We start from the raw sequence: 24,727 nt of genomic DNA on the forward strand, positions 1-24,727 counted from the left end.
ATCGGGCAGGGATTAGAAGATTGGGGGACCTGTTCATTGACGGGACGTTTGTGAGCTTAGGGGCGCTGGAGGAGAAGTTTAGGCTACCCCCGGGAAACGCTTTCAGGTACATGCAGGTGAGGCCATTTGTGAGGCGGCAGGTGAGGGAATTTCCGCTACTCCCGGCACAGGGGGTTCAAGATAGGGTGATTTTGGGCGTATGGGTTGGAGAGGGCAAGGTGTCGGCGATATACCAGGAGATGAAAGAAGAGGGGGAGGCTTTGGTAGAGGAGCTGAAGGGTAAATGGGAGGAGGAGTTGGGGGTGGAGATTGAGGAGGGGCTATGGGCTGATGCCCTAAGGAGTGTTAATTCCTCTTCCTCATGTGCCAGGCTTAGCCTGATAAAATGTAAGGTGGTTCATAGAGCGCATATGACGGGGGTGAGGCTGAGTAGGTTCTTTGGGGTGGAGGTCAGATGTGGGAGGTGCTCAGGAAGTCCGGCGAACCATGTCCATATGTTTTGGTCATGCCCGGCACTGCAGGGGTTCTGGAGGGAACAGTATCTAAGGTGGTGAAAGTCCGGGTCAAGCCAAGCTGGGGGCTAGCACTATTTGGAGTAGTGGATGAGCAGGGAGTGCAGGAGGCGAAAGAGGCCGGCATTCTGGCCTTTGCGTCCTGAGTAGCCCGGCAAAGTATCTTGCTAATGTGGAAGGAGGCGAAGCCCCCCAACGTGGAGGCCTGGATAAATGATATGGCAGGGTTTATCAAGTTGGAAAGGATAAAGTTCGCCTTGAGATGGTCTGCGCAGGGGTTCTACAGGCGGTGGCAACTGTTCCTAGACCATCTCGTGGAGCGTTAGATGAAGGTCGGACAGCAGCAACAGCAACCCGGGGGGGGAGGGGGGGATATCGTTCATTGGGGGGGGGAAGGGGGGTTCCTTTGGGGGGCATTTGAGCAAGAAAACACATGAATGATCCGGAAACTGACATGTAATGGAAGAATCCAATGTACAAAGTTCTGTATCTTATTGACTTGCCATGTTCATGCCTTGCCACGCGAGTTCTCTTTCATTTGTTTGTTACGGGGGTGGGGGGGTTGTTTGTAAGGTGGAAAATATTGTTGAAAAATTCTCAATAAAAACATATTTTTTAAAAAAGTGATCAGAGAGGTTCAGAAACAGGGACATGTGCCCAGGTGTCTGCCCTTACAGTTTAGGATAATTAGAGAAGGTGGAAATATGTGTAAAGTACTGCCAATTTTTCAAATATAAAGGGCGCAATAGAATGGTGAGGGCGTAAAATCTCGCGAGCGGGCCTCTCGCAAGATTTGCAAAGCTCGGAATGCCTCACGAGATCTCGAGAGAAGTCGCAATCTGGATCTCACTCTCACCAGGCAAGATCCAGATTTACATATTTAATTGAGCAGGTAGACTCACTAAATAAGTTGGCACCTGATGCTGCCGAGGCCCGGGAATGAAAGCCCACGCCTAGGAAAACTCACCATGGCACCGTTTAGTACTGGTCCACACAAACGTGGACCAGGTGTAAAGGCACCTAGGAGGGTCTCCGAGGCCACTGGGCTGTGGGCAGGGTGGTACCCTGGCACTCCCGCTGCCATCCGGGCACCTTGGCATTGCCACCTGGGCACCCCGGTGGTGCCATCCTGGCATGTGTCACTGTTGCTTCTGCCAAGGATTGGCCTGGGGGTGCCCTGCTCTTATGAGGTGGGATGAGGAGGGCTCGAGGACCCCCTAACTGGTATATTGGGGCGTTTGGGGTGTCCGGAGGCTTCAGTGGGGAGTTTGAGGGGGGGGTCGAGAGATCGGGCGGCATTTAAAAATGGCGCCTGAGCTCTTCCTGCACTGATGAGCTCAGTCTTATCTATATCTTAGCAGCTGTTTCCTAGATAGCATTGCCCGAGGTTTGGGAATGTTTTGCTGTTCTTTCTGCTTTTGTGTCGTGTTTATCATCTAGATAGGGAAAAGCAAGGTGAGGAAAGAAAAGAATGCTTCAAAAATAAATTGGAAACATTTAATAACTCTCGGTATGTGCACCTATATGCATCTCCAACTTTGAAAGTCAAATGGTACAGTCTCTCTTGGAAACTTCCCTTTTGATCAGAGTCACAAGTGATTACATAACTGGGTAGATCACTGACTAATTCTACTGCCTGGAGATTACAGTGACTTAAGCGTCATGTTGCGGATCAGGCTGAACAGGTCACACTGTCCCTTTGCCACTTTTGTGACGCTGTACAAATGAGGCAATTTCCGACTTCCTGTATAGTTTATATTTTGTAATGGCATGTTGCTGCAGACTATGATTCTTGAACATCATCTGCAAATAGGTTACTTGTTTGGGCTGAACAATTAAATCCTAGGAAGTGATTGCGGCTCCCGGAATTATAGTGTGCTTTGTGTGGACTCTCCTCTCTCCAAGCTGATCAGCCTTGCATTTCATCGACTACCTTTGCATTCTCAGTATCGCAAAACCTAACTTTCTCTGCTTGTGAAGATATTCCATTTGTTAAATAAATGAGAAAAGATTAAGGATGTGATGAAAAAGAAAGATAACATTAAATGAAAAGAAAGATTGATCACTGGAATGAAACCTGCTAGGTTCTGGACAGATGGTAAAAAATGAGTATGTTCATTTGTATGTTCAATAAGTAAGTACTACTTTAAATATTGATGGATATTGTAAATATCTCTCTTTAACATTAATAAGGCTAGGATTCTCTAATTAAAGCAAGATCATACTTCTCCAAGAACTATCAATGTTGCAATTACCATCAAAAGTGAAGTGTATGTTTGGTTCTTTAATAAACTTATATATAATTCAGAAAATATATGTCCTTTGCAGTCTTCCAAACTCGAAAACCCATCTCGTATACTCTTCAGTGGAGAGGATCATTGTTGAGGAGAGATGCCCAGGCCCTTATAATGTCCATGTTGTTATAATCTAGCTGAAGCTGTTAAAAAGTCTATTTGGAGGACAGTAATATTCTTTAATGTTTCCTTCCCTTTGGGGACAGTTGGATCAGTTTTTCGGATGCATTTAAGTGTCTGTAAGGCCTGTCTTTCTCACCCTTAAGTGAGAGTGATCATCCGTGGAATATGTCTGACCCGGCAAAGTCCCAAAGAGGGGTGAGGATTATAATACCGTGCAACATAATTCCCGAGGCTTAACCAAAAGGAGGTGGTGTGGATCTCTTGCTGGCTCTCCAGCCAATGCATAAGAACCCCGTCGCCTCCATTGAATACTAGCCCAAACATTTCCCATAGTGTAGGCCTTTGTCTAGCAATGATGAGGGATTTTCTTCTATCCCCCAGTGAAAGCACATAACTGATGCTTGCCGTCATTTCCTAACATCACAATAAATTTCAGAAAATTGTCATACGAAGAGTGAAATACGTTATGCCTGTCCAGCTATGCAGACATGCGGATAATGATATACAGACAGGCACAGACAGGCAGCTAATGAACACAGAGAACAGGACATGACCAATGAGCAGGCAGGACACTCAGGGGTGGTATCTCACTATAAAAGGCACGAGGCACTCACACTCCGCCTCTTTCCACTGGTGAACATCTACAGAGTGAGTCAGGGTGTATGTGCAGTATCACACCTCCAGCACGCGGCTAAGAGCTAGTCTGGTTCAGACAGACAGAGTAACCACTTGGGTTAGCAGAGAGTCAAACTCATAAAACACTGTGCTAACTGTGCTACTGGTTCAATAAATCAGATTGAACTAACTTCAAGGTCTGGAGTATCTTTTGGTTAAAGCTGCATCCAGTTGCAGACTGTGTTATCCCAGAGTACATAACACGACAATGCCTATACTGTTTCATCTGTAATATATACTTGTGACATTTTTCAGTGCCTCCATTATAATATGTGTCAATTTAGTCTCGGAACAGAAATTATATAATATTTCCTTAATTAAGCAATAAGATACTTGAAGCCAGCTTTAACACATTCTGGTCCACCACTCACCACAACACTCCCAGCTTGGTGTGGTCCTGTTGCTAAGCTACTGACCAGCCCTCAAGCATATCAGGTAAGGATGTTACTTCCTTGTTCTGGATTTGACGGTTAGAATTATAGATTTTATGATAATAATAGATTTTATTATTCCATTTTGAAAGGCACAGCCGTGCAAGACATCACTACCTGCTGCTGTTATCATCGTTTCCTGCAATAGTAGTGACGATTGCCACGGCACAAGTCATTTTGATTCCTCCATTGTGTTTACATGATCTGGCTCGATCTGACTCTGTTACTTCACCTTCAGTCTCTCTCTTTCGTGTTAGCAAGTGAAGTTCTAAGAGAATGTTACATAACTTAAGCTGGGCCCGAGGCTTCGACCACAATGTGAATTGATACACTGTTAAACCCCGAGTAATGCTCTGCAAGAATTAAGTTGCCTGCAGGAGCAGGAGTATATGTGAAGCAAGTGAATTACCAGCTCGACCACAGAGTTGTCTGTGGAAAAAATTGGTCGCTAAAAGCATGTTCAGTATTCTATTTGAACTTGGCTGAAGGGTTATGTCAAATATAAAAGCTAGGCTGACACAAACGCATGGATTCCCGATGATGTGAGCATGCAAGGTTACAGACGCCAGGGGGTGAATTCTCTGCCAGTGGGATTCTCTCCTCCGCCGGCAGCGCACCCTCCATCCGTGGGTTTTCCCGGTGCCGTGGGGTGGCCACAGTGGGGAATCCCATTGGCCAGCAGCAGGAACGGAGGATCCCGCGGCCAGTGACGACACGCCGTCGAGAAACACTCGGCTGGGGTGGCGGGGAATTCACCCCCAGGTCTTTGACTAGAAAGAGTTCCAGAGTTCCCATCGACTGGCAAAAGTATGACATTGGATATCAGAATGAATTGATCCTGAAGAACAAAGCAATGGTCCCTAATGATGCAATGATACCTGAACTGGGGAGTGGGGATTGATGCGGTGATGGTTTTGGCTGCTGTAATTTTCCTTCCTTTCCTTCCCACCTAATCTGTAAATCTACTGTTGCTGTGATGGATGTCATGGACAGGAGTGGGGGGGGGGGGGCAATTTAAACTGCCCTGATTCCCCCACCCTCTACCATAGACAGAAAGGTGTTTTTTAATCCTGATTTCTCCCTTTATAAATGGTAGCCATGATGTGGAGATGCCGGCGTTGGACTGGGGTGAGCACAGTACGAAGTCTTACAACACCAGGTTAAAGTCCAACAGGTTTGTTTCGATGTCACTAGCTTTCAGAGCGCTGCTCCTTCCTCAGGTGAATTATAAATGGTTATTATATTATTATACTATTATACACTATTATAAATGGTGACGTATTTACACCTTTAAATTTGGAGATGTTCCTACCCCTAAACACTTTCATGGCAAACTTGAGGTAAGATGAAAATGAAAGGGTTTGTTTATTTTTATACACACACACACACAGATACATATACACACATACATGCGCGTGCGGTTTCACAACATTCACCCCTTTTTATACTCACACAATTAATTGGGTAGTAACTTCCAGCTTGGTGGAGATTATGTGACATAGAGCAAAGTCACCATAGCCCCAGATGACCATAGGCTGCTTTTCGCCTTTGAAAGGGAGAGCTGACTGATCGTGATTTAACCTGAGGAACACCACAACTCAGGCGAGGGGCAAGGTTTGAGAAGGCAGGGCCTTGATGAATAACCTCAGTCTGTATGGGGATTGAACCCTGTTTTCCTCGCTCTGCATCACGAACCAGCTGTCTAACCAACTGAGCTAAACCGGCTCCCATGTGACATATCTCCTCAATGTTGGACACAGGATGACTGGAATAAAGAACAAAGAAAAGTACAGTCCAGGAACAGGCCCTTCGGCCCTCCAAGCCTGTGCCGACCATGCTGCCCGACTAAACTACAATCTTCTACACTTCCTGGGTCCGTATCCCTTTATTCCCATCCTATTCATGTATCTGTCAAGATGCCCCTTAAATGTCACTAGGGTTGTCAATCTCCCTGCACGGCCAGGATGTCCTGGGATCAACGTCAATCTCCTGGTGGTCAAAGAAAGCCTTCTGGGAGATTATAAAACAATGTCATTGATGCCATTGAGTGTGTTTGATCAGGTTGATCTTCACACATCATCGCCCCGGACCCCCCCCACAGTGGGTCTCACAGCGCTGACTGGGAAATGTAGTCCCTCTTTCTCTGCATGGCAGGGAGCTGGGTGACAAGCAGACTAGAATTCCCAGAGGACACTAGGGCTGGAGGCAGGTATTGTGACGTGATTTGTCAAGTGAAACACTGGGCTCTTTCGCCGGTGGCCATGGCGGGTCGTGCGGAGCTGGAGGCCGCAGTGAGGGAACAGGGGGAAGTGGTTCGCAAACTGAAGGCGGACAAAGCCCCTCAGCACCAGATTTCAGAGGAGCTTGCAAAGTTGCTGGAACTAAAAGTTCAGCTTGGAACTAACGATGGGAAACCACAGTTCGTACTCCAAACTCATCTACGACTTAAAGGACCAGGGCGGCGAGCTGTTGTCTCTGTGTTATGACCTCACAGTTCCATTTGCCCGTTAATTAGCCATGAATAAAATTACCAACATTAAGAGATATCATATTGCGAAAGTATACAGAAGAGACAATCCAGCCATGACCCGGGGCCGTTACAGGGAGTTCTATCAGTGTGATTTTGATATTGCTGGCCAATATGATCCGATGATTCCCGATGCTGAATGCCTGAAAATTGTGCACGAGATCTTGAGCGAGCTGCAGTTGGGAGAGTTTCTAATTAAGGTTAATGACAGGCGTGTCCTCGATGGGATGTTTGAAGTGTGCGGAGTGCCAGCTGATAAATTTCGGACAATCTGTTCTGCGGTGGATAAAATGGACAAGATGCCGAGGGAAGATGTGAAGAATGAGATGGTTTCAGAAAAGGGCCTTGCTCCCGAGACCGCCGACAAGATTGGAGAATATGTTCAGCTTAACGGCAGGTCAGAGTTGATTGATAAGTTGGTACAAGATGCCAAACTGTCCCAGAACAAGGTGGCTATGGAAGGTCTGAATGACATGAAACAGCTCTTTGTGTATCTGACACTTCTTGGTGTTGAAGAGAAGGTTCTTTTTGACCTGAGTTTAGCTCGAGGTTTAGACTACTACACTGGTGTCATCTACGAGGCTGTGCTAGCCCAGAGTCAGGCAGCCACTCAGACACAGCAGAACGAGCACTCTGAGCAAGTTAGCATCGGCAGTGTAGCTGCTGGAGGGCGGTATGACGGCCTCGTTGGAATGTTTGATCCCAAAGGTCAGAAAGTACCGTGTGTGGGAGTCAGCATTGGGATTGAAAGGATATTCTCCATTATGGAACAGAGACTGGAGGCCTCAGATGAGAAAATTTGTACAACAGAGACGCAAGTTCTTGTAGCCACAGCACAGAAGAACCTTCTGGAAGAGAGGATGAAGTTGGTGGCAGAGCTCTGGAAGTCTGGAATTAAGGCAGAAATTACATACAAGAAGAACCCAAAGCTCCTGAACCAGCTCCAATACTGTGAGGAGACGGGAATTCCCTTGGTGGCTATAATTGGAGAACAGGAACTAAAAGATGGAGTTGTCAAACTTCGTGTTGTTTCCACGAGAGAGGAGGTTGATGTTGCAAGAGAAAATCTCATAGAAGAAATCGAGAAGAGAACATGTCAGTCCTAACCCCTTCAGAGGCAATGTGTTGGAATCACTTTTACATATTGGACGCTGGAGCATGATATCCTGCAGCATCATCAACCCTGACTGCTGCTTGTTGATCAGCACCATGAACAAGGAGCTCCCCGATCTGGAAGGACACTTTCTTTTTCTAATTGGACTTTAAAATTGGGCATGAATATATATATTCTGTATTATGGAGCATACCCTGCCTTTTACAAAGGCAGGGGGGCTAGAATGTGCTGACCCAGCCAAATCAATAAAAAGGCATGCTGGCTAAAAAAAAAAAGTGAAACACTGGAAGTTGAGTTAAAGAGTCAGATTAGCGGCTGGATACAGTTGTACCAGCGCTCGGTTGAGATTGAGTTTATCTTTTTTGCTGATGTTTCCAGTTTCTCTCTTCCCTACGCCCCCCCAACGATTATTGTGCATCAACCACACTGAGACAAGGTGGAGCAGAATTTGTATTTATGTATCTCTGTTCTTACAGTCAACTTACTAACTTAGAACACACTCGCGCCATGCTGCACGTTCTCCCAGTATCTGCGTGGGTTTCCTCTGGGTGCTCCGGTTTCCTCCCACAAGTCCCGAAAGACGTGCTTTTAGGTAATATGGATATTCTGAATTCTCCCTCCATGTACCCAAACAGGCGCTGAATGTGGCGACCAGGGGCTTTTCACAGTAACTTCATTGCAGTGTTAATGTAAGCCTACTTGTGACAATAAAGATAATTATATATTATTATATCACTCTGAATATGTCCAGGAGGAGTGGGCAACCCTACTACCCACACATTACCCCCACCACTCCCACCACAATCTCCATCCGCAATAGCTGTTAAATTTAGCTGTTTCTTGCCAAGGCCTTTCCTGGAGCCTTCCTCAGCCAAGGCTGTCAAATAGCCTAGTGTCCGGATTGGAAATCTGTTTTGAAAAAAAATACCGCACCCCATGGAGCTAAAACCCAGGTGTTTTCAGGGATATCCAGCCAGGATTCACAAATATATCCCACCCCCAGGGACCGTGACTTTTCTTTACTGCAGCAGAAGAGGAATTGATATTGTGTTTAAAATTAATGCACTAAAATTAATTGCAGACTAGAGAGGGAAAAGTTAACTTGTAGAAACAGCAGTAAATCCCAACCCTGATTGGTGCAGGTGGCCTCTTAAAGATGCACGCTTCTTGAGTGGCAGGCAACATTCGTGTGATCAACTGGCATTGCAATTTATAGCAAGAGATTCTATATGGGTAGTAACAGCACGGCAATCAGTTGTGTTCATTGTTGCTTTCATACTCACCTTGACCTTCAGTCGCAATGGTGAATTTTATTGGGGGCAATTCTCCCGGGCTGCTAGACCCAGGCAGCTTTCCTTTTGGCCCTTTTAAATGAGCGTGAAGGCAAAATTTGGATTCTCGCCGGGTGTCAACCCCGTTGCGTGTCTCCTGGCCCGTTCCCCCTGGCGAGATCATGTCCCGCCCAGAGAGGGCAAAAAGCATGGTCCAAACTAATTGCCATTCATTGGAATGCAATTAGCGGCTTTGAAGTAGAATGTTCCAGCCTTCTGGAATGCTCCCACCATCCAGATGGAAGTCACGTGGGCGAAAATCACTACTGGCCCCTAGAAGTGGGGACCAGGTGCCATGGACACAGAGGGGGAGGAAAGGGGGGGGGGGTCGGGGGCCCTCTCTATACTTACCATCAAGGTGCCTAGGAGGACTTTCAGGAGGTGTGGGAGTCTGAGGGGCTCAGGCTGGGCTGAAGGGCTCAGGATTGGGGTCTTTCCTGGGGTGGGGGGGGGGGTCGTGGGGTCTTTCCTGGGGTGGAGCGGGGGTCGCATGGCAGATTTTCCCTCTGCAGCTTTGAAAATCATTAAACTCTCTTTTAGCATGTCGAATTGTAGTTAATAGCCTCCCCCCTGATGTGTTGGAACCTTTTGATGTCTCTCGCAGCATGTCAAGTTCAAAGATCAGTCAGTTGAAGGTGAAAGTTTTCTCTCTGATGTGTTGGAAAACTTTGAAGTGCTTTTTTTACATCAGATTTCACTCCCCTTTAACTTTTTAATACCTCTGGGCAAGCTGAGAAGCTGAAAAGCTTTGAAATGCATTGTTTACATTCAATTACAGGGTCTATTACCTTTTGCAAGCCTCTTGATTGACAGGTCCAGACTATTACAAAGGAAGTGCTGGCTTTGTTCTTATAGCTCTTGCTGGTCCATTAATACTGAAGTGCCCCCTCTGTTGAGCAGGTGTTGCTGCAGTTTTTTAAAAAACCGAGATCGGAACAAAGAAACATCTGACAGATCTTTGAACTTGACATACTGGGATTAGCGCTGCCAAGGCCAGTGGGAAATATACAGATTTTCTGGCTGGCGACAGCACTTTGAATTCATTCGGAAAAATTACGCCCATTGAAGCAACAAAGAAAAAGTTACCTTCCAAACAATCTTTCCTGGCTTAATTGGGGCAAGATATTGAAGCAGGTTTTTTGACTTGCGTGCTGAAATTATTGCACTGTTGAATAGATATAACCAAGTTTCAAGATTGATGCATCTTATATTTGTTGCAAACCTGTCTACTCTGACGGATTTGAAATAGATCTCTAAAATATCAGGAGAGAATATAAAAGCTGTAGGTCATTTATTTGAGCGTGTGACGGCTTTTGATGCAAAGATGAAACTGTTTGAGAAGCAGCCGCAAGGAGAGAGGGCAGATTTTTCTTAGCTTGAAGGAAGTCACAGAGCAACAAATATGCAAAGAGATCACTAATTGGCAAGTTTCAGTGAAGGATTTCTAAGAGAGCTGTCGTCTCAGCAAACACTGCTTTTCACAGCTTTGATAGCAAACCCTGACAGCATTGATAACTCTCTGCCATTAGCATTAATTGAATTTCAAAATAGCTTTATCCACGAGGATCAGGTGCAGTGAGTGTAACTTGTTGCATGACATATATAGGTTCCGGAGATCTGAAATCTCAGGCTTATTGGATGTTGACATTATTTGGGAGCTCATACGTGTGGGTGAGTGAGAATGGCTGTTCTTGCTTAAATACTGTACTTGACATCCAGGTGAAAAATCTCTGCTCTTCCTGAAGCGTAGCCATTTAAAACCAGAATCTTGGTGTAGGCAAGATAGTTTGGCTACAAAATTCAGGAACAGTGAACCCATACTTTCAGCACAAGCACGACAGGTTCCATTTCGGGTCCAAAGTGGCTTTCCACGCACACAAGCACACTTCTTGTACTGATGCCATAAGGTCAGTAGTGCAGTGTTGGGAGTGTGCACCGGGGTTATGTAGAGGAAGCAGAATGTGATTTCAGTCAGTGTATAACACTTACTTAAGGTAGCGCTGCCGTTTTCGACCTCAACACTCCAGCTAATGCTCTCACATAGCTGTTCATTCCTTCATCGGCAGGAATGATCCCTCCTCTACATTTGAGGTTAGTTGTTAATTGATTCCTGTTTTAGAATTATTGGAATTGTTTCCTGGTCTGTACTGTCATTTATACCTCTTCATTCACCTGAGGAAGGAGCAGCGCTCCGAAAGCTAGTGACATCGAAACAAACCTGTTGGACTTTAACCTGGTGTTGTAAGACTTCTTACTGTTATTTATAGTTAGAGTATGTTAATTATAGTAAAGTCCACAGGGAATGGTTCTCAGTAAAACGATTCAGCCCAGATCTCTTGCTCCCAGTCATGGGTGCCCGGGTTTCTTTTCTCCCTTAGCCTGCCAAATTAACAGAGGCAATACAGAGGAGGACTCGCTGCTAGATTAGGGAGGTGGCGGAGGGGGTGAATAGCTCTCACAGGAGTCCAAATTCTCCCACCTCAGCCTAAGCTGGGAACAAAGTCTGTGGCATCTGTGGAGGTGCTCAACTGAAATCTGCCACTTGTCTCAGGCACATCGGCAGTCTCAAAGCAGGGCCGGGGTGGCATTGCCAGTTCCTTTATTCATGTAAGTGGACATCCAGGATGGACCAGAGGATCTCTCCAGCATCATGCAGTTCACCCCACCCCCCTCCTCTAAGGGAGGTGACTGATGCATTGTATGCTAAGAGGGATGAATATTTTGCCTTCTCTCAGAAAGAAGCAGATGGAACATGCCCGTGGTTTCAACAGGATAATGGGCTCCCCATGATGCAAGTTCCACATCTAAATTCAGAGATACACCAGAGCCACAAGGGTTCCACTTCCTCAATGCGCAGCTAGTATTCAACTTTGTCTGTCCTTGGCCTGCTGCAATGTTCCAGTGAAGCTCAACGCAAACTGGAGGAACAACATCTCATCTTCCAGTTAGGCACGCTACAGCCTTCCAGTCTCAACATCGAATTCAGATGATTAGCTCTACCCCACCTCGACCCATTTGTTTTCATCCCATTTCATTTTATCTGTCTTTTACCATTTCTTTCTTTCTTGTCTATCTTAATATATATTTAACCCCCCCCCCCCCCCATCTTATTCACCTTTCCTTACCCTTTCTCCTCTTTGCTTCCCCCTTCCCCTCCCCCGACATCTACAGTTCACCCTCTTAGTTTCTCTGCTTTTTGGCCTTTCACGTCTTTTGTTCTCTCTGGGGACTGCCATTAGCACTCTTTCCCCTTCGTTTCTGTGGCCATTAGCACCCGGTTTCCCTGGGTTTCTGTGGCTATGACTCATCTTTCATTCTCACTCAACAGTATAAATATTTCCCACTTTCTCTATCTCTTAACTTTGACAAAGAGTCATCGTACTCGAAACTTTAACTCTTTTCTCTCCCTACAGATGCTGCCAGACCTGCTGAGATTTTCCAGCATTTTCTCTTTCGTAGTATGCAACCATGCTCAGCACATTATACATCTCAATCTTTGATGCCATAGTTCCCATTCAAGCCATTACTCTCTCTCACCTTGGTACAGCCTGCATCTCTGTGCTCTTCAGTTTAAGTGACACAGACTTGAATGGGTCTGGTTTAGCCATTCACCACCAGATTTGTTTGGGCCACACAAAGTATTATCAGATCCTGCTCTCGTCTGCCAAAATTGCTCAGTATTCCAAGATTATCAGGGAATGCAAAGTTAACATCCAGCTTATTTTCTTTACTGCAAACCATCTTCTTTTGTGTACTGTCCTGTCCTGCTGCTCCAATGCTGTGATGCTTCAGTGGCTGTGGTACTGCTGCTGGAAGGTCGCTGACTTTCAATGCAAGTAGAATGACCTTGGGTGGCAGTAATGCCCACAGCCCATGCTCCCTCCCCTCTTAGGTTCATGCAGTTCCAATATGTAAGCTGGTGGCTGCAGGTGTCAGAGCGAGTGGCTGTGTTACTTCATCAGTCTCTTCTTCCTCTACCACGCCTTGCTCCTGAACCACTGGCTGGCTAGGTTTCAGTTCTTTTATATCTGAAAGGGGAAAAGTATAAAGGTAAGGTTGCGAGGGGAGGAGGGACAGCAAGAGGTACATCAATGATGCATCATCAGCTTGTAATTCAAAAGAGGTTGTAGCAAATGGGTAGGTCCTACCGACAAAGAGGATGATATATTCTTCGAGGTGCTGGGCAGGCTCGAATATATATATTTTTTAATATAAATTTAGAGTACCCAATTCATTTTTTCCAATTAAGGGGCAATTTTAGCGTGGCCAATCCACCTACCCTGCACATCTTTGGGTTGTAGGGGCGAAACCCACACAAACACGGGAGAATGTGCAAACTCCACATGGACAGTGACCCAGAGCTGGGATCGAACTTGGAACCTCGGCGCCGTGAGGCAGCAATGCTAACTAATGCGCCACCGTGCTGCCTGGCAGGCTAGAATATTAATGAATACTTCAATAATGTGTTTACTGAGAGGATGCTGACAAAATATTGAGAGAGATAATGGATGGGGTGAAAATTGTCAGACACATAAACACAGGCTATGCTTAGAGTAGATCAGTTGCCCAATAGAGTCACAGAGGCCTACAACACAGAAAAAACCCTTCGGCCCTAAGTATTCTAATCCCAGATCAGAGTGGCTGCCTTCCAGTTTGCTACAGGAAATGTTGATGGCGGTAGGGCTTTCCTTAATCTTTCAATGTTCCTTCGATACGGGTGGGGAGGGGCAGGTTCCAGAGAAGTGGAGAATGCCAAAAGTGATGCCCTTATTCAAGAAAGGGTGGAGCGATAGTCCCAGTAACAACAGACCAGCTAGTTTAACATCACTGGTGGGCAAGGTTTTAAAAATGGAAGTCAGGGAAGAAATCACCAGACACTTGGAGAGGTTTGAATAATGAAGGAGAGCCTTCACTGTTGTGTAAGGGCATGCCGTGCTTGACTAATGTGATTGAATTTTTTGATAAAGTAAGCAAGAAGGCTGATGAAAAGAATGCAATGGATCTCACCTAAACAGGTTTCAGGAAAGCATTTGACAATGAAAGACTGGTTAACAAAATTGAGACACACCGAAGAGGAAGGTGAGTGTCCAATTGCATAAAACATTGACTTAACCAAAAACAGTGAGTCATGGTGAATGGGTGCTTTTCAGACTGGAGGATTCTAGACAGTGATGTTCCTCAAGGGTCAGTCCCAGGACTATTGCTTTCTTTGATATACTTATAAACAATTTGGATCCAGAAAATCACAGTAAACATCCAAAATTTGTCAGTGGTGGCAAACTTGAAGGTGTGGCATATAGTGAGAATTTAATACAGAGAAGTGTGATGTGATGCATTTTGGCAAAAGGTATAGGGAGACACAATATAGATTCAATGGCATTGTTCTAAAAAATGTCCAGTGGCAGAGGTAGCTGAGGGTTTATTTGCATGGATCTTTGAAGTTAGCAGGCCATATGGGTAGCACAGTGGTTAGCACTGTAGCTTCATAGCACCAGGGTCCCAGGCTTAGGTCACTGTCTGTGCGGAGTCTGCACGTTCTACCCGTGTCTGCGTGGGTTTCCTCCGGGTGCTCCGGTTGCCTCTCTCAAGTCCTGAAAGATGTGCTGTTAGGTAATTTGAACATTCTGAATTCTCCCTCTGTGTACCCGAACAGGCGCTGGAATGTGGCGACTAGGGGCTTTTCACAGTAACTTCATTGCAGTGTAAATGTAAGCCTACTTGTGACAATAAAGATTGTTATTATTACTATATTGAGAGAGTAATTAACAAAGCAAACGGGATCTTGGGTTTCATAAATAGAGACATTTGAGGACAAAGTAAGGACGTTATGCTGAGCCCGTATAAAGCTTTGTTTACGCAAGAGTATTGCATCTAGTTCAGGTGAACACACTTTAGCAAGGATGTAAGGGTTTTTTCAGAGGGTGCAAAGGAAATTTACCAGAATGGTTCCAGGAATGAGAGATTTTAGCGAGATGGTTGGAAAAGCTATGGCTGTTCACTTGAGAGCAGAGGCAATTGAAGGGAGATGTGATCGAGGTGCACACGATGACAACAAATTTGGATAAGACAGACAAAGAGAAGATGATGGGAGACACGGATTTAAATTTTTCGGCAAGAGTTATTCGAGGGACGTGAGGAAGGACCTTTTTTACACAATGTATAGGAATGGCCTGGATCCGCTGCCCGTGAGGGTGGTGGAAGCAGAGATGATCAATGAGTTGAAAAGGAAATTGGATGGAAACTTGAGGGAAAGAAACTAGCATGATTACTGGGATAGAGCCGGGAATGGGACTGTGGAACTCTACAGAGAGCCAGCATGAGCTTGATGGGTCAAACGCCTTCTGTCGGTGCTGTGATTTCTCAACGATACTGTGAGATGAGAGGGGGAGGTGGACTGTGAGAAACAGACATAAAATCATCTTCAATGAATCCAGCCCTGCTGCTGGCCAGCACCTCAGTTATGGCCACTCCAATGATAACATATGGATCTCTTCTGACAGGGATGGGATATGCAGCCATGCCTGTCTTTTCTAGTTAGCTCCGTCTGCCTCCAATTGCCACCTCATAAGAGAGAGGGAAGTGTGGCAGTCAGTATTGTGCAACACGTTTGGTTCGATGCAGCTGCAGGGTTGACTGGCCGACAGTGTGTGCATTGTGTGAGCGTGGATTGGAAACTTACAGGAATGCTCAGTGTGTGAATGTGAGGTGAAGCTCTCAATGTTAGCTATGAGTTATAGGATTTAGGCTAGGCCATCCGACCCTTTGATCTTGCCTGCCATTTGCTGCTCTGGTCGTGGTCTTAACTCCAGTTTCCTGTCTGAACCTGGGGCCGGGATTGAACCCAGGTCCTCAGCGTCATGAGGCAGCAGTGCTAACCACTGCGCCTCCGGGCCGCCCCTCTCCCGCTCTTAATACCTGCCATCAAGCATATTGGAAGGATTTACACGCTGAAGCTCAACCTGTTTGACCACGTTATGCACACGCTTTCCTTGGCCATCAAGTCCTGGAATAGGCTTGAACCCAGAGCTTCTGTCCCAGATGTGGGGCACTTCCCACTGCGCCACGAGACATTCTACTAAGGGTTGATAGACTGTTGGAATGTAGTGATGTGGGGCTGATGAATTGAGCAGTGCATGAGGCTAGTTCTAAGGATATGTCATTTGAGGGCAAATTCACTGACCGTGACCACTCATTAAACCTTTCTGCACAGCTTCCAGGTGATCAGAACTACAAAACTTGCATTGACAACAATGGCCATTTGTTCCCACTACGTTCACAAAGTTTGTCTGGAGGGCCTCCTGGCTCCCTGCGGAAAGAAGACGTCCCTCCTCCTCTTCCCCCAAGGTCTCCAGCGATGTGCGCAGGAACACTGGAGCACATTCTCCACCCTGTTGTGCCATTTCACTGTTGTGGTCAGACGCTCTAGCCCAGTCACTTCCAGTACCTGCTGCAGGCAGAATGCACCTCCAATTTGGAGATTCAGCCTGAATTTAAGAAGCTAATTTTAAGAGGTGCTAGCCTCAAACAAACCTGGGAGCCCTGCTCAACAGCACATTTAGCATTGGGCTAATACTATTATCATTTAAATAAGCAGGCAGCATGCAATTCATTTCATTTTTTGCCCTTCATGGGTGATTTATTTTAACTCTTTAATAAAATATTTTTTAAATTCAGATTTTTATATTGTGATTGGAATGTTGCTAGCAGAAAGAAAATAAGATTTCAAATTGTGCAAATGGGGCCCATTGTGTATAAAACAGAGAATTGCTTTGACAAAGGGTCACCTGGACTCGAAACGTTAGCTCTTTTCTCTCCCTACAGATGCTGCCAGACCTGCTGAGACTTTCCAGCATTTTCTCTTTGGTTTCAGATTCCAGCATCCGCAGTAATTTCTTTTAAACAGAGAATTGCACTTGTACTTGTATGACTCTGACTCACCCACATTTGGCATATTATGTTCCCACTTCGGACCCCACAAAGATCAGAGATTACAAGGCTCTGAAGAAGATGTAGGGCAGCACGGTAGCATTGTGGATAGCACAATTGCTTCACAGCTCCAGGGTCCCAGGTTCGATTCCGGCTTGGGTCACTATCTGTGCGGAGTCTGCACATCCTCCCCGTGTGTGCGTGGGTTTCCTCCGGGTGCTCCGGTTTCCTCCCACAGTCCAAAGATGTGCAGGTTAGGTGGATTGGCCATGATAAATTGCCCTTAGTGTCCAAAAATTGTCCTTAGCGTTGGGTGGGGTAACTGGGTTATGGGGATAGGGTGGAGGTGTTGACCTTGGGTAGGGTGCTCTTTCTAGGAGCCGGTGCAGATGGGCCGAATGGCCTCCTTCTGCACTGTAAATTCTATGATAATCTATGATGTAGAGGAAGATCACCAAAAATGATATCTACCTCAGGGCTCTTAGTTATGAGGATAAATTGCAAGAGTTAGAGCTATTTACTTCAGCACAACAAAGTACACAGTGGGTATCATTGAGGCATTTAAAATGATGGAGTGATTGGACTATCAGAATGAGCAGGTTATTTAAAATGGAGACTAGTAGGTAACTCCGCCAGCATTTTAAGTTGCGTCAGTTTCAAAGCTGGCTCCTGTTATGAGCGGCAAGGCTGGATGCTACATTTTTGTGCATGGAGGGAGAGAGGGCTGGAGAGAGTGGGGTATTTATTTTTGGAGGGGCAGTTTTCCAGCGTGGAGGAGCTGAAGGAGAAGTTCAGGCTGCTAGGTTCGGACATGTTTAGGTACCTCCAGGTGCAGAGGTTTGCTAAGAGTTTTTTTCCGACTTTCCCGGTGGGTGCAGCTGACTTCCTTATTGGAAAACATTCTCCCCTGTTCGGGGTCGGAGAAGGGCAGTACGTCCGGCCTGTATGTGCGGATAATGGGGGAAGAGTTAAGTTCGGTGGAAGGGGTGAAAGCGAAATGGGTGGAGGAGTTGGGGCCAATATTGGAGGAGAGGATTGGAGCGAGGGGCTGCGGAGGGTGAATGCTACGTCGTCATGTGCGAGTGAGCCTTATTCAATTAAAGGTAGTGTTTCAAGCGCACCGCACTCAGACAAGGATGAGCCTTTTTTTGGGGGCGTGGAGTGTAGGTGCAAGCTCTGTTCAATGGGACCTGCACACCACACACACATGTTCTGGTCCTGTTCTAAGCTAGTGGGTTTCTGGAAACCCTTTTTTGACACCATGTCGGCGATCCTAAATATTGATGTAGAACCCTGCCCCCTGGCACCTTTTGGGGGGTTTCAGATGTGCCGGAGCTGCAGAGGGCGTGCGGGGGGTGGATGTCCTGGACTTCACCTCATTGGTGGCACGGAGGCTGGAGGTCGGCAACACAGCCAAGTGCTTCAGCGTGACTAGGGGATTTGTTGGAGTTTTTGCATCTTGAGAAGTTGAAATACACTGTGAAGGGATCGATTTAAGGATTCTATCGGAGATGGCAACTGTTTATTTTGTATTTCAGAGAATTGGTCACTGTTAGCTGTTGAGGGGAGAATGAGTAGCTGGGGGAGGTTTCTTACCTCTTTCAGTTTTGGGGGGGAGTTTGTGGGGAGGATTTGTATGAGGTTGGTGTTTTGTTAAAGACTCAAAACGTTTCCCCAAAAAATGGAGATGAATGGCAGCATTGACATCATTTTTAAAGTGATTTTCCTTGAGTTTTCAATAAAACAACCACTTTTTAATATTCATATTTAGTTCCAGTAAATAATCTAAACACAAAGGGTAAAACACAAAGCATGATTAAGCTGCTAGACCAATGGATTGGCTGTATTTGACTTGCACAGAGCTTATGATGCTCAATAGTTTTTTCTTAAATGGATAGTTAGAATTTGGTATAAATGTTCAGCAGAGATCAGGACAACATATTTTAATGTTCCATTTGATCAGCAATTATAAAGAGTACACAGTAAGCAGTTGCCGAATTGGAAACATGAAGGTATTTAATTCTAGAACTAGGGGTCACTGTTTGAAAATAAGAATCGTTCATTTAAGACCGAGATGAGGAGGATTTTTTTTATCTCAGAGGGCTGAGTCTTTTGAACTGCCTTCCTCAAACGGTAATGGAAGCGGAGTTTTTGAATTTTTTAAAGACAGAGCTACATAGATTCTTGATAAACAAGGGGGTGGGGGGGGGGTGAAAGGTTATCGGGGGTGGGCAAGAATGTGCCGTTAAGGGTACAATCAGATCAGCCATGGTCTTATCGAATGGAATGGCAGAGTCAGTTAGAGGGACCGAGTGGCCTACTCCTGTTTCTAATTCCTCTGTTCATAATTGCTGTCCATGTCATCAGGGCCATTTTTGTTTCTCTGGAACTGCAAGCTTACTATTTAAGATCAAAGATATCCGTGAGTTTTAAATTAATTCCACCATTTATAAATATTTGACATTACTGTACTTCTTTGTTCTAAATATTGAAAACATATGTTGAGTGAGAATGAACTGGGCACTAACTTCAATGGTGTTATTGTAACCTGAATCACAATGCTGGTACTTTGTCAGTACCAAAATAGAAAAGCTAACTCCTGTTGTTTTTACACTCAGAACCATCAGAAGGACGCTGGCACAGATTACATCATCGACAATGATGAGCTGTCGATGTATCATGAAGACAGAGAAGTGCCTGCTTCCTGTTCCGGTGAACAACAAGGGAAGGATATTCCTAAACCAGAGCAACCAGTAGCCAAGGATAACCTCCAAGAAGGATAAAATCAGCTCGCAGTGCACCTTACCTCAAAACAGACTCTGAGGGGATCCTGCAGCCTGAACTGGACAAAGCTCTTTTTCACACATATCTGGTGAGGGAACATAATGGAAGGGGAGATGAAATAGCTCCCATATGCTAGTACCAATTCAACTATCCCTGTCCTGAAACTCGCAAATTTGTACATTTTCCTGCCTAACAGGCACAAGGCTCTGTACTAAAATCAAAACAAACAGTCCATATTGGTCCATATGGACCAATACTTAGTGAGTTTACGGATCTTTGACAGTAACACACGAGACCGAAAGGCTATCTGATGGTATTTTTTTTTAACGTGATTTTAATTCTGTCCCGAGCTTCGAGAATCTTACATTTACATTTGCCTTTGCAACCAAATTAAAATAACTGCATTGGCTCAATCGCTTTTTTCCTTCGTAAAGCTCTTGAATGACATAGAAATCTATCTCTATACTGCCTGTGAGCTAAAATAACCCCTGCTTGGGCCTCAGTGTACTCATGCAGAAATGATTCTGATGCAGGCTTTGCAATACTGCTCTGTTACTGCTGAAGAAGTATCATTACACTATTGTCATGTAATAGTATCTTGTGTATTTCTTTATAGCTCTGACCTAGCATTAGGATGGTCAATGGTTTAAAATTCCACCTAAATCACCTTTCTCAATGTTACATTCCATTCCACTGTTCATGGCCTGAATTTCAGTCATTGTCTTCATATTCTCTGGCCAATCACCTGACGGACCACCCACATGCAACTCAGCTGCCCCAATGTCTCCGTGAATAAACGTGTGCGGAGAAGTCCTCTGAAACTTTGTGCCTTACATTCTGCTGCGGTATTAAGCCTCACAAACCAGATGATCCTAGAAATTATCCTGGACAGGAGCCTCAATGCAACAGTTAGTTTCAGTGGTGCTGGATAAGGAAAAACGAAGTCATCTAAAGTTCAACTCTTGAATTACTACCCAGTGGCCTCCACTGGAAATTGCGCATTTGTGAGTGTTAGATAAGGAGAGAATTTGGGCTCTCCCTCGACACTTTCAGTGCCAAATAGCTTGTCAACACACACCTATCACAAAGCACACATGAAGATAAGGTACGGGAGGGCTGTTAATTTGGGAGGATGGGGAGATTACAAAAAGGACAATTTGACCAAAAAAACCATTGCTTCCAATGCCCCACATAGAGAGAGAACATTTTAGCTATAAAGTTTACGAATAGAGGTAGGAATTTGACTTGTAGATCATTGGATTTTAATAAAGGGCCTCCAGAAAGCTGTTTGAAGCTAGGTCAGTTGAACATTTCAAAGCTGAGATTGATTGTTTTTGTTAGGAACGGATAACAAGGGTTAATAGCAGATGGATTGAATTAAGATACAGGTCAGCCATGGTCTAACTGAACAGCGGAACAGGCTCTACAAGACCTTTTCATATTCTACTTAATCAGAATGTAAACGATACGTTGCATAATGGTTTACTTGAAAGATGTTTCTTCATCACAATTAAGATATACCTCCGGGGTAAAAAATGGGAAGAACATGTTTCTACATTGCGTTAAACAGTATAAAAAAAATTACTGTCATTGTCCAGTTGAATTATTGCTGTGAAATAGCTAATTAGATCTGTAAATTCTTTTTGCCGTTCATTAATTTTTAGCCAACCGAATGCTGTATATATTTTAATCTGTAGGCTATGCTTAGCCCTCGATCATATTCATCTTAATTTCCTTCGGGTATATGCAATGAATATGAATATTTTTATCTGAATATGAAAATCCGTTTCTCCAGAATTTCCCAGAACTTTATACTGTACATTAGCAGATTCACTATAACTTACAGAAATTGAGCTTTTTTGATGCAGTTTCATTCTTGGCAGATAAAAGCCTTATCAAACTGAGCATATATTAATTGAATCAAGCCTTTCTAAGTTTATTATGGACAAAACTAAGTGAAGAACCTTACATGGGCTGCGCAGCTCATGAACAAGAAGATTATTATTATTTGTCTCCTACATAGTTTCATGCAGCGATGCCCAAGAAACAAATGTTTAAGAGTAGAGTGAGGCACCATTTGTCTTACAGCTGTGGAGAAGCCATATAAAACAGTCGTTGTACAATGTGTGTGATGCACAGATATAAAGCATACAGTTTTGCTTTGTCGTGTACAGTCAAATCCTTCAACTATCAGGCAAATTAACTTTAGTCAGTTCTGAGCTAGTTTACAAGGTGTCTTGCATAATCATGGGAGGCTTCACAAGAAGACAACTCACCATCCCCTTCTCAAGGGCTGTTAAGGATGGGCAATAAATGCTGGCCTAGCCAACGATGCCCACATCCCATAAATAAAAAAAGAGTGGCGGAGTTTAACAAAATCAAAAGTCTTCATTTATCTTCATGAAGAAGATGGTCACAAATAGGAAGTGTAAACCATAAATTACAAGTCATTACAATATTAAGTGAAAAGCAACGGTTGCATAGTTAAGGGCAGTACGTTGTTCCATGGTGAAAGTTTGGTTTAGCTGCATCCCTCAGGGGTAGTCCCATTTTGAGGGGGCTGGAGTTGTGGTTACACAATCCTTAGGACATTGCGCCCAACACAAAATCAGATAAGATATTAAAGCTCCGAAAGGTGCTGGAGATGCTACGTCAATGAAGGTAAAATTTGACTTGCTGATTTCCGATCTAGAACCTTACCTCCTTTAAACACCACAGAGCTAAGTGATCTTGAGGGCATCAAATAAGAGAAGGATGACCCTCCAACACATGCACCCCCATTCTATGTTGTGCTGAGTCAAATTCTTATGGACAAAGGCACACACACTGTTGATGTTCCAGTGACTCCCTACAATTATGTACTGTCCAGAATCAAACTAAGTGTGGTCTCTATTCCTGGCCGACTGCCAAAAAGAGACACTCGCATAAACAAAACATCCCTCACACAACACCAATATTGCACATCCACCAAATAAAATGGCTAGGATTAAACAAAAGAGCAAGGATTAAAGGTAGCTAACTATCCACTTCTAATTTGTTTTTCCTCTCCACAAGGTGTCTTAAATGAACTTGTCTGTTATGTATTTTTTATGAAAAATGCCTTCACATATTATAATACAGTGCACCTTAAGAAGAATTGAAATAAAATGAAAACAATTTCAACTTAATGGATGTGACGTTTACTATGAGCACTAAATATATGCTTATTATCAGCTGCTGGAATATAGGCAAAAGCTACACTATCACTGGTAGCGCTGGGGTGGGAATTGTCTCTTTATTGGATGAGTTTTATAATCAACCCATGTTAAGGTCGCATAGTGGTTAGCACAATTGCTTTACAGCTCCAGGGTCCCAGGTTCGATTCCCGGCTGGGTCACTGTGTGGAGTCTACACGTTCTCCCCGTGTGTGCGTGAGTTTCCTCCGGGTGCTCCGGTTTCCTCCCACAGTCCAAAGATGTGCAGGTTAGGTGGATTGGCCATGCTAAATTGCCCTTAGTGTTGGTTGAATGGGGTTACTGGGTTATGGGAATAGGGTAGTGTGGGCTCGGGTAGGGTGCTCATTCCAAGAGCCAATGCAGACTCGATGGGCCGAATGGCCTCCTTCTGCACTGTAAATTCTATAAGGTCTACCTACATTAAAGCACCACGAAGGAAAGCTCTATCTGCAGACATTCTGGAATAACAGTGGGAGACCATTTATACCAGTAGGCTGCAGGAGAGACATATACAAATGCTATTAATTTACTTTAATATCCAACTTTGCCCAGTGAAATCCTATTGTAACTGTTATGGATCTTTTCTCTACATTCTGAATGTGTCCTATTGTACAACCTCAAGATTATTTCACAGATCTCCTGTCATCCAATTCTCCTTTACGTTTTGCAGAGAAGATCCATCTTTATCCTGGGTTTAATTCACCAATTTAAATAAGTCACAGAGTAAAACTGAAGTCAATGATAATCGGAGAAAACTCTCACTGGTTGGACTCAAAGCTGGCACAAAGGAAGATGGTTGGGATTGTCAAGGTCAACCATCTCAGCTCCAGTACATCACTGGAGGAGTTCCTCAGTGGAGTATCCTAGGCCAAACATCTTCAGCTGCTTTATCAATTACCTTCCTTTCATCATAAGGTCAGAAATGGGGATGTTCAGTGAAGACTGCACAATATTGGGCACCATTTGAGACTCCTCAGATACTGACACAATCCATGTCCAAATGCAACAAGATCCCAACAATATCCAGGCTTGGGCTGACAAGTGGCAAGTAACATTCATGCCCTTCACACTCAATAGCATTATCATCACTGAATCCCCCACTTATCACCTGGGAGTTACCATTGAACAGAAACTCAGCTGGACTAGCCACATAAGTACTGTGGCTACAAAGGGAGGTCAGAGATTAGCAATCCTCTGGCGAGCAACTCACCTCCTGGCTCAGCAAAGCCTGTCCACAATCTACAAAGGACGAGTCAGGAGTGTGATGGAGAACTCCCCCCTTGCTTGAATGAGTTCAGCTCCAACAACACTCAAGAAACTTGACACAATCCAGGACAAAGCAATCTATTTGATTGGCACCCCATCCACAAACCTTCACTCTCCACTATCGCCAAACAATAGCAGCGGTGTGTACCATCTACAAGGCAGCAGATACATGGTAACACCACCACCTGGAAATTCCCCTCCAAGTCACTCACCATCCTGGCTTGGAAATATATCATTGTACCTTCACTGTCGCTGGGACAAACCCAGGAACTACCACCACATGGTGTGGAGAAGTTCAAGAAAGAAGCTCACCACCATCTTCTCAAGGGCATTTGGGGACGGGCAATGAATGCTGGTCTAGCCAGCAAAGCCAACATCCCTTGAATGAATAAAAAAATTGACTCTATTGTCTGCCTTTTACCACCGATGTTGCCAGTTAGAGCATTTATTGCGACTGCTGAGGTGCCCTGCAGAAAGCCCAACGTATAGGGCTGAATTTTACACTAGGGATGGGGTCCTTGGTGTAAAT

General features: G+C 44.7%; 1 protein-coding gene and 1 pseudogene across 2 annotated transcripts in view; both read left to right on the forward strand.

Moving 5' to 3' along the window:
- The window catches only part of LOC140389619 (sodium/hydrogen exchanger 9-like), a 570,848-nt gene extending 547,964 nt beyond the window's left edge, over window positions 1–22,884 (forward strand). For both annotated transcript variants that reach the window (XM_072473892.1, XM_072473893.1), the window contains exons 15-16: window positions 3,934–4,039; window positions 19,552–22,884. In XM_072473892.1, coding sequence (XP_072329993.1) covers window positions 3,934–4,039; window positions 19,552–19,716 — 271 coding nt within the window. In that variant the 3' untranslated portion in view covers window positions 19,717–22,884. The remainder of the gene's footprint in view (window positions 1–3,933; window positions 4,040–19,551) is intronic.
- On the forward strand, window positions 6,467–7,877 carry LOC140389618 (histidine--tRNA ligase, cytoplasmic pseudogene; annotated as a pseudogene).
- Window positions 22,885–24,727: the final 1,843 nt, after the last annotated feature.

This window comes from Scyliorhinus torazame, chromosome 14 (assembly GCF_047496885.1).
Source record: "Scyliorhinus torazame isolate Kashiwa2021f chromosome 14, sScyTor2.1, whole genome shotgun sequence".
Lineage (NCBI taxonomy): Eukaryota > Metazoa > Chordata > Chondrichthyes > Carcharhiniformes > Scyliorhinidae > Scyliorhinus > Scyliorhinus torazame.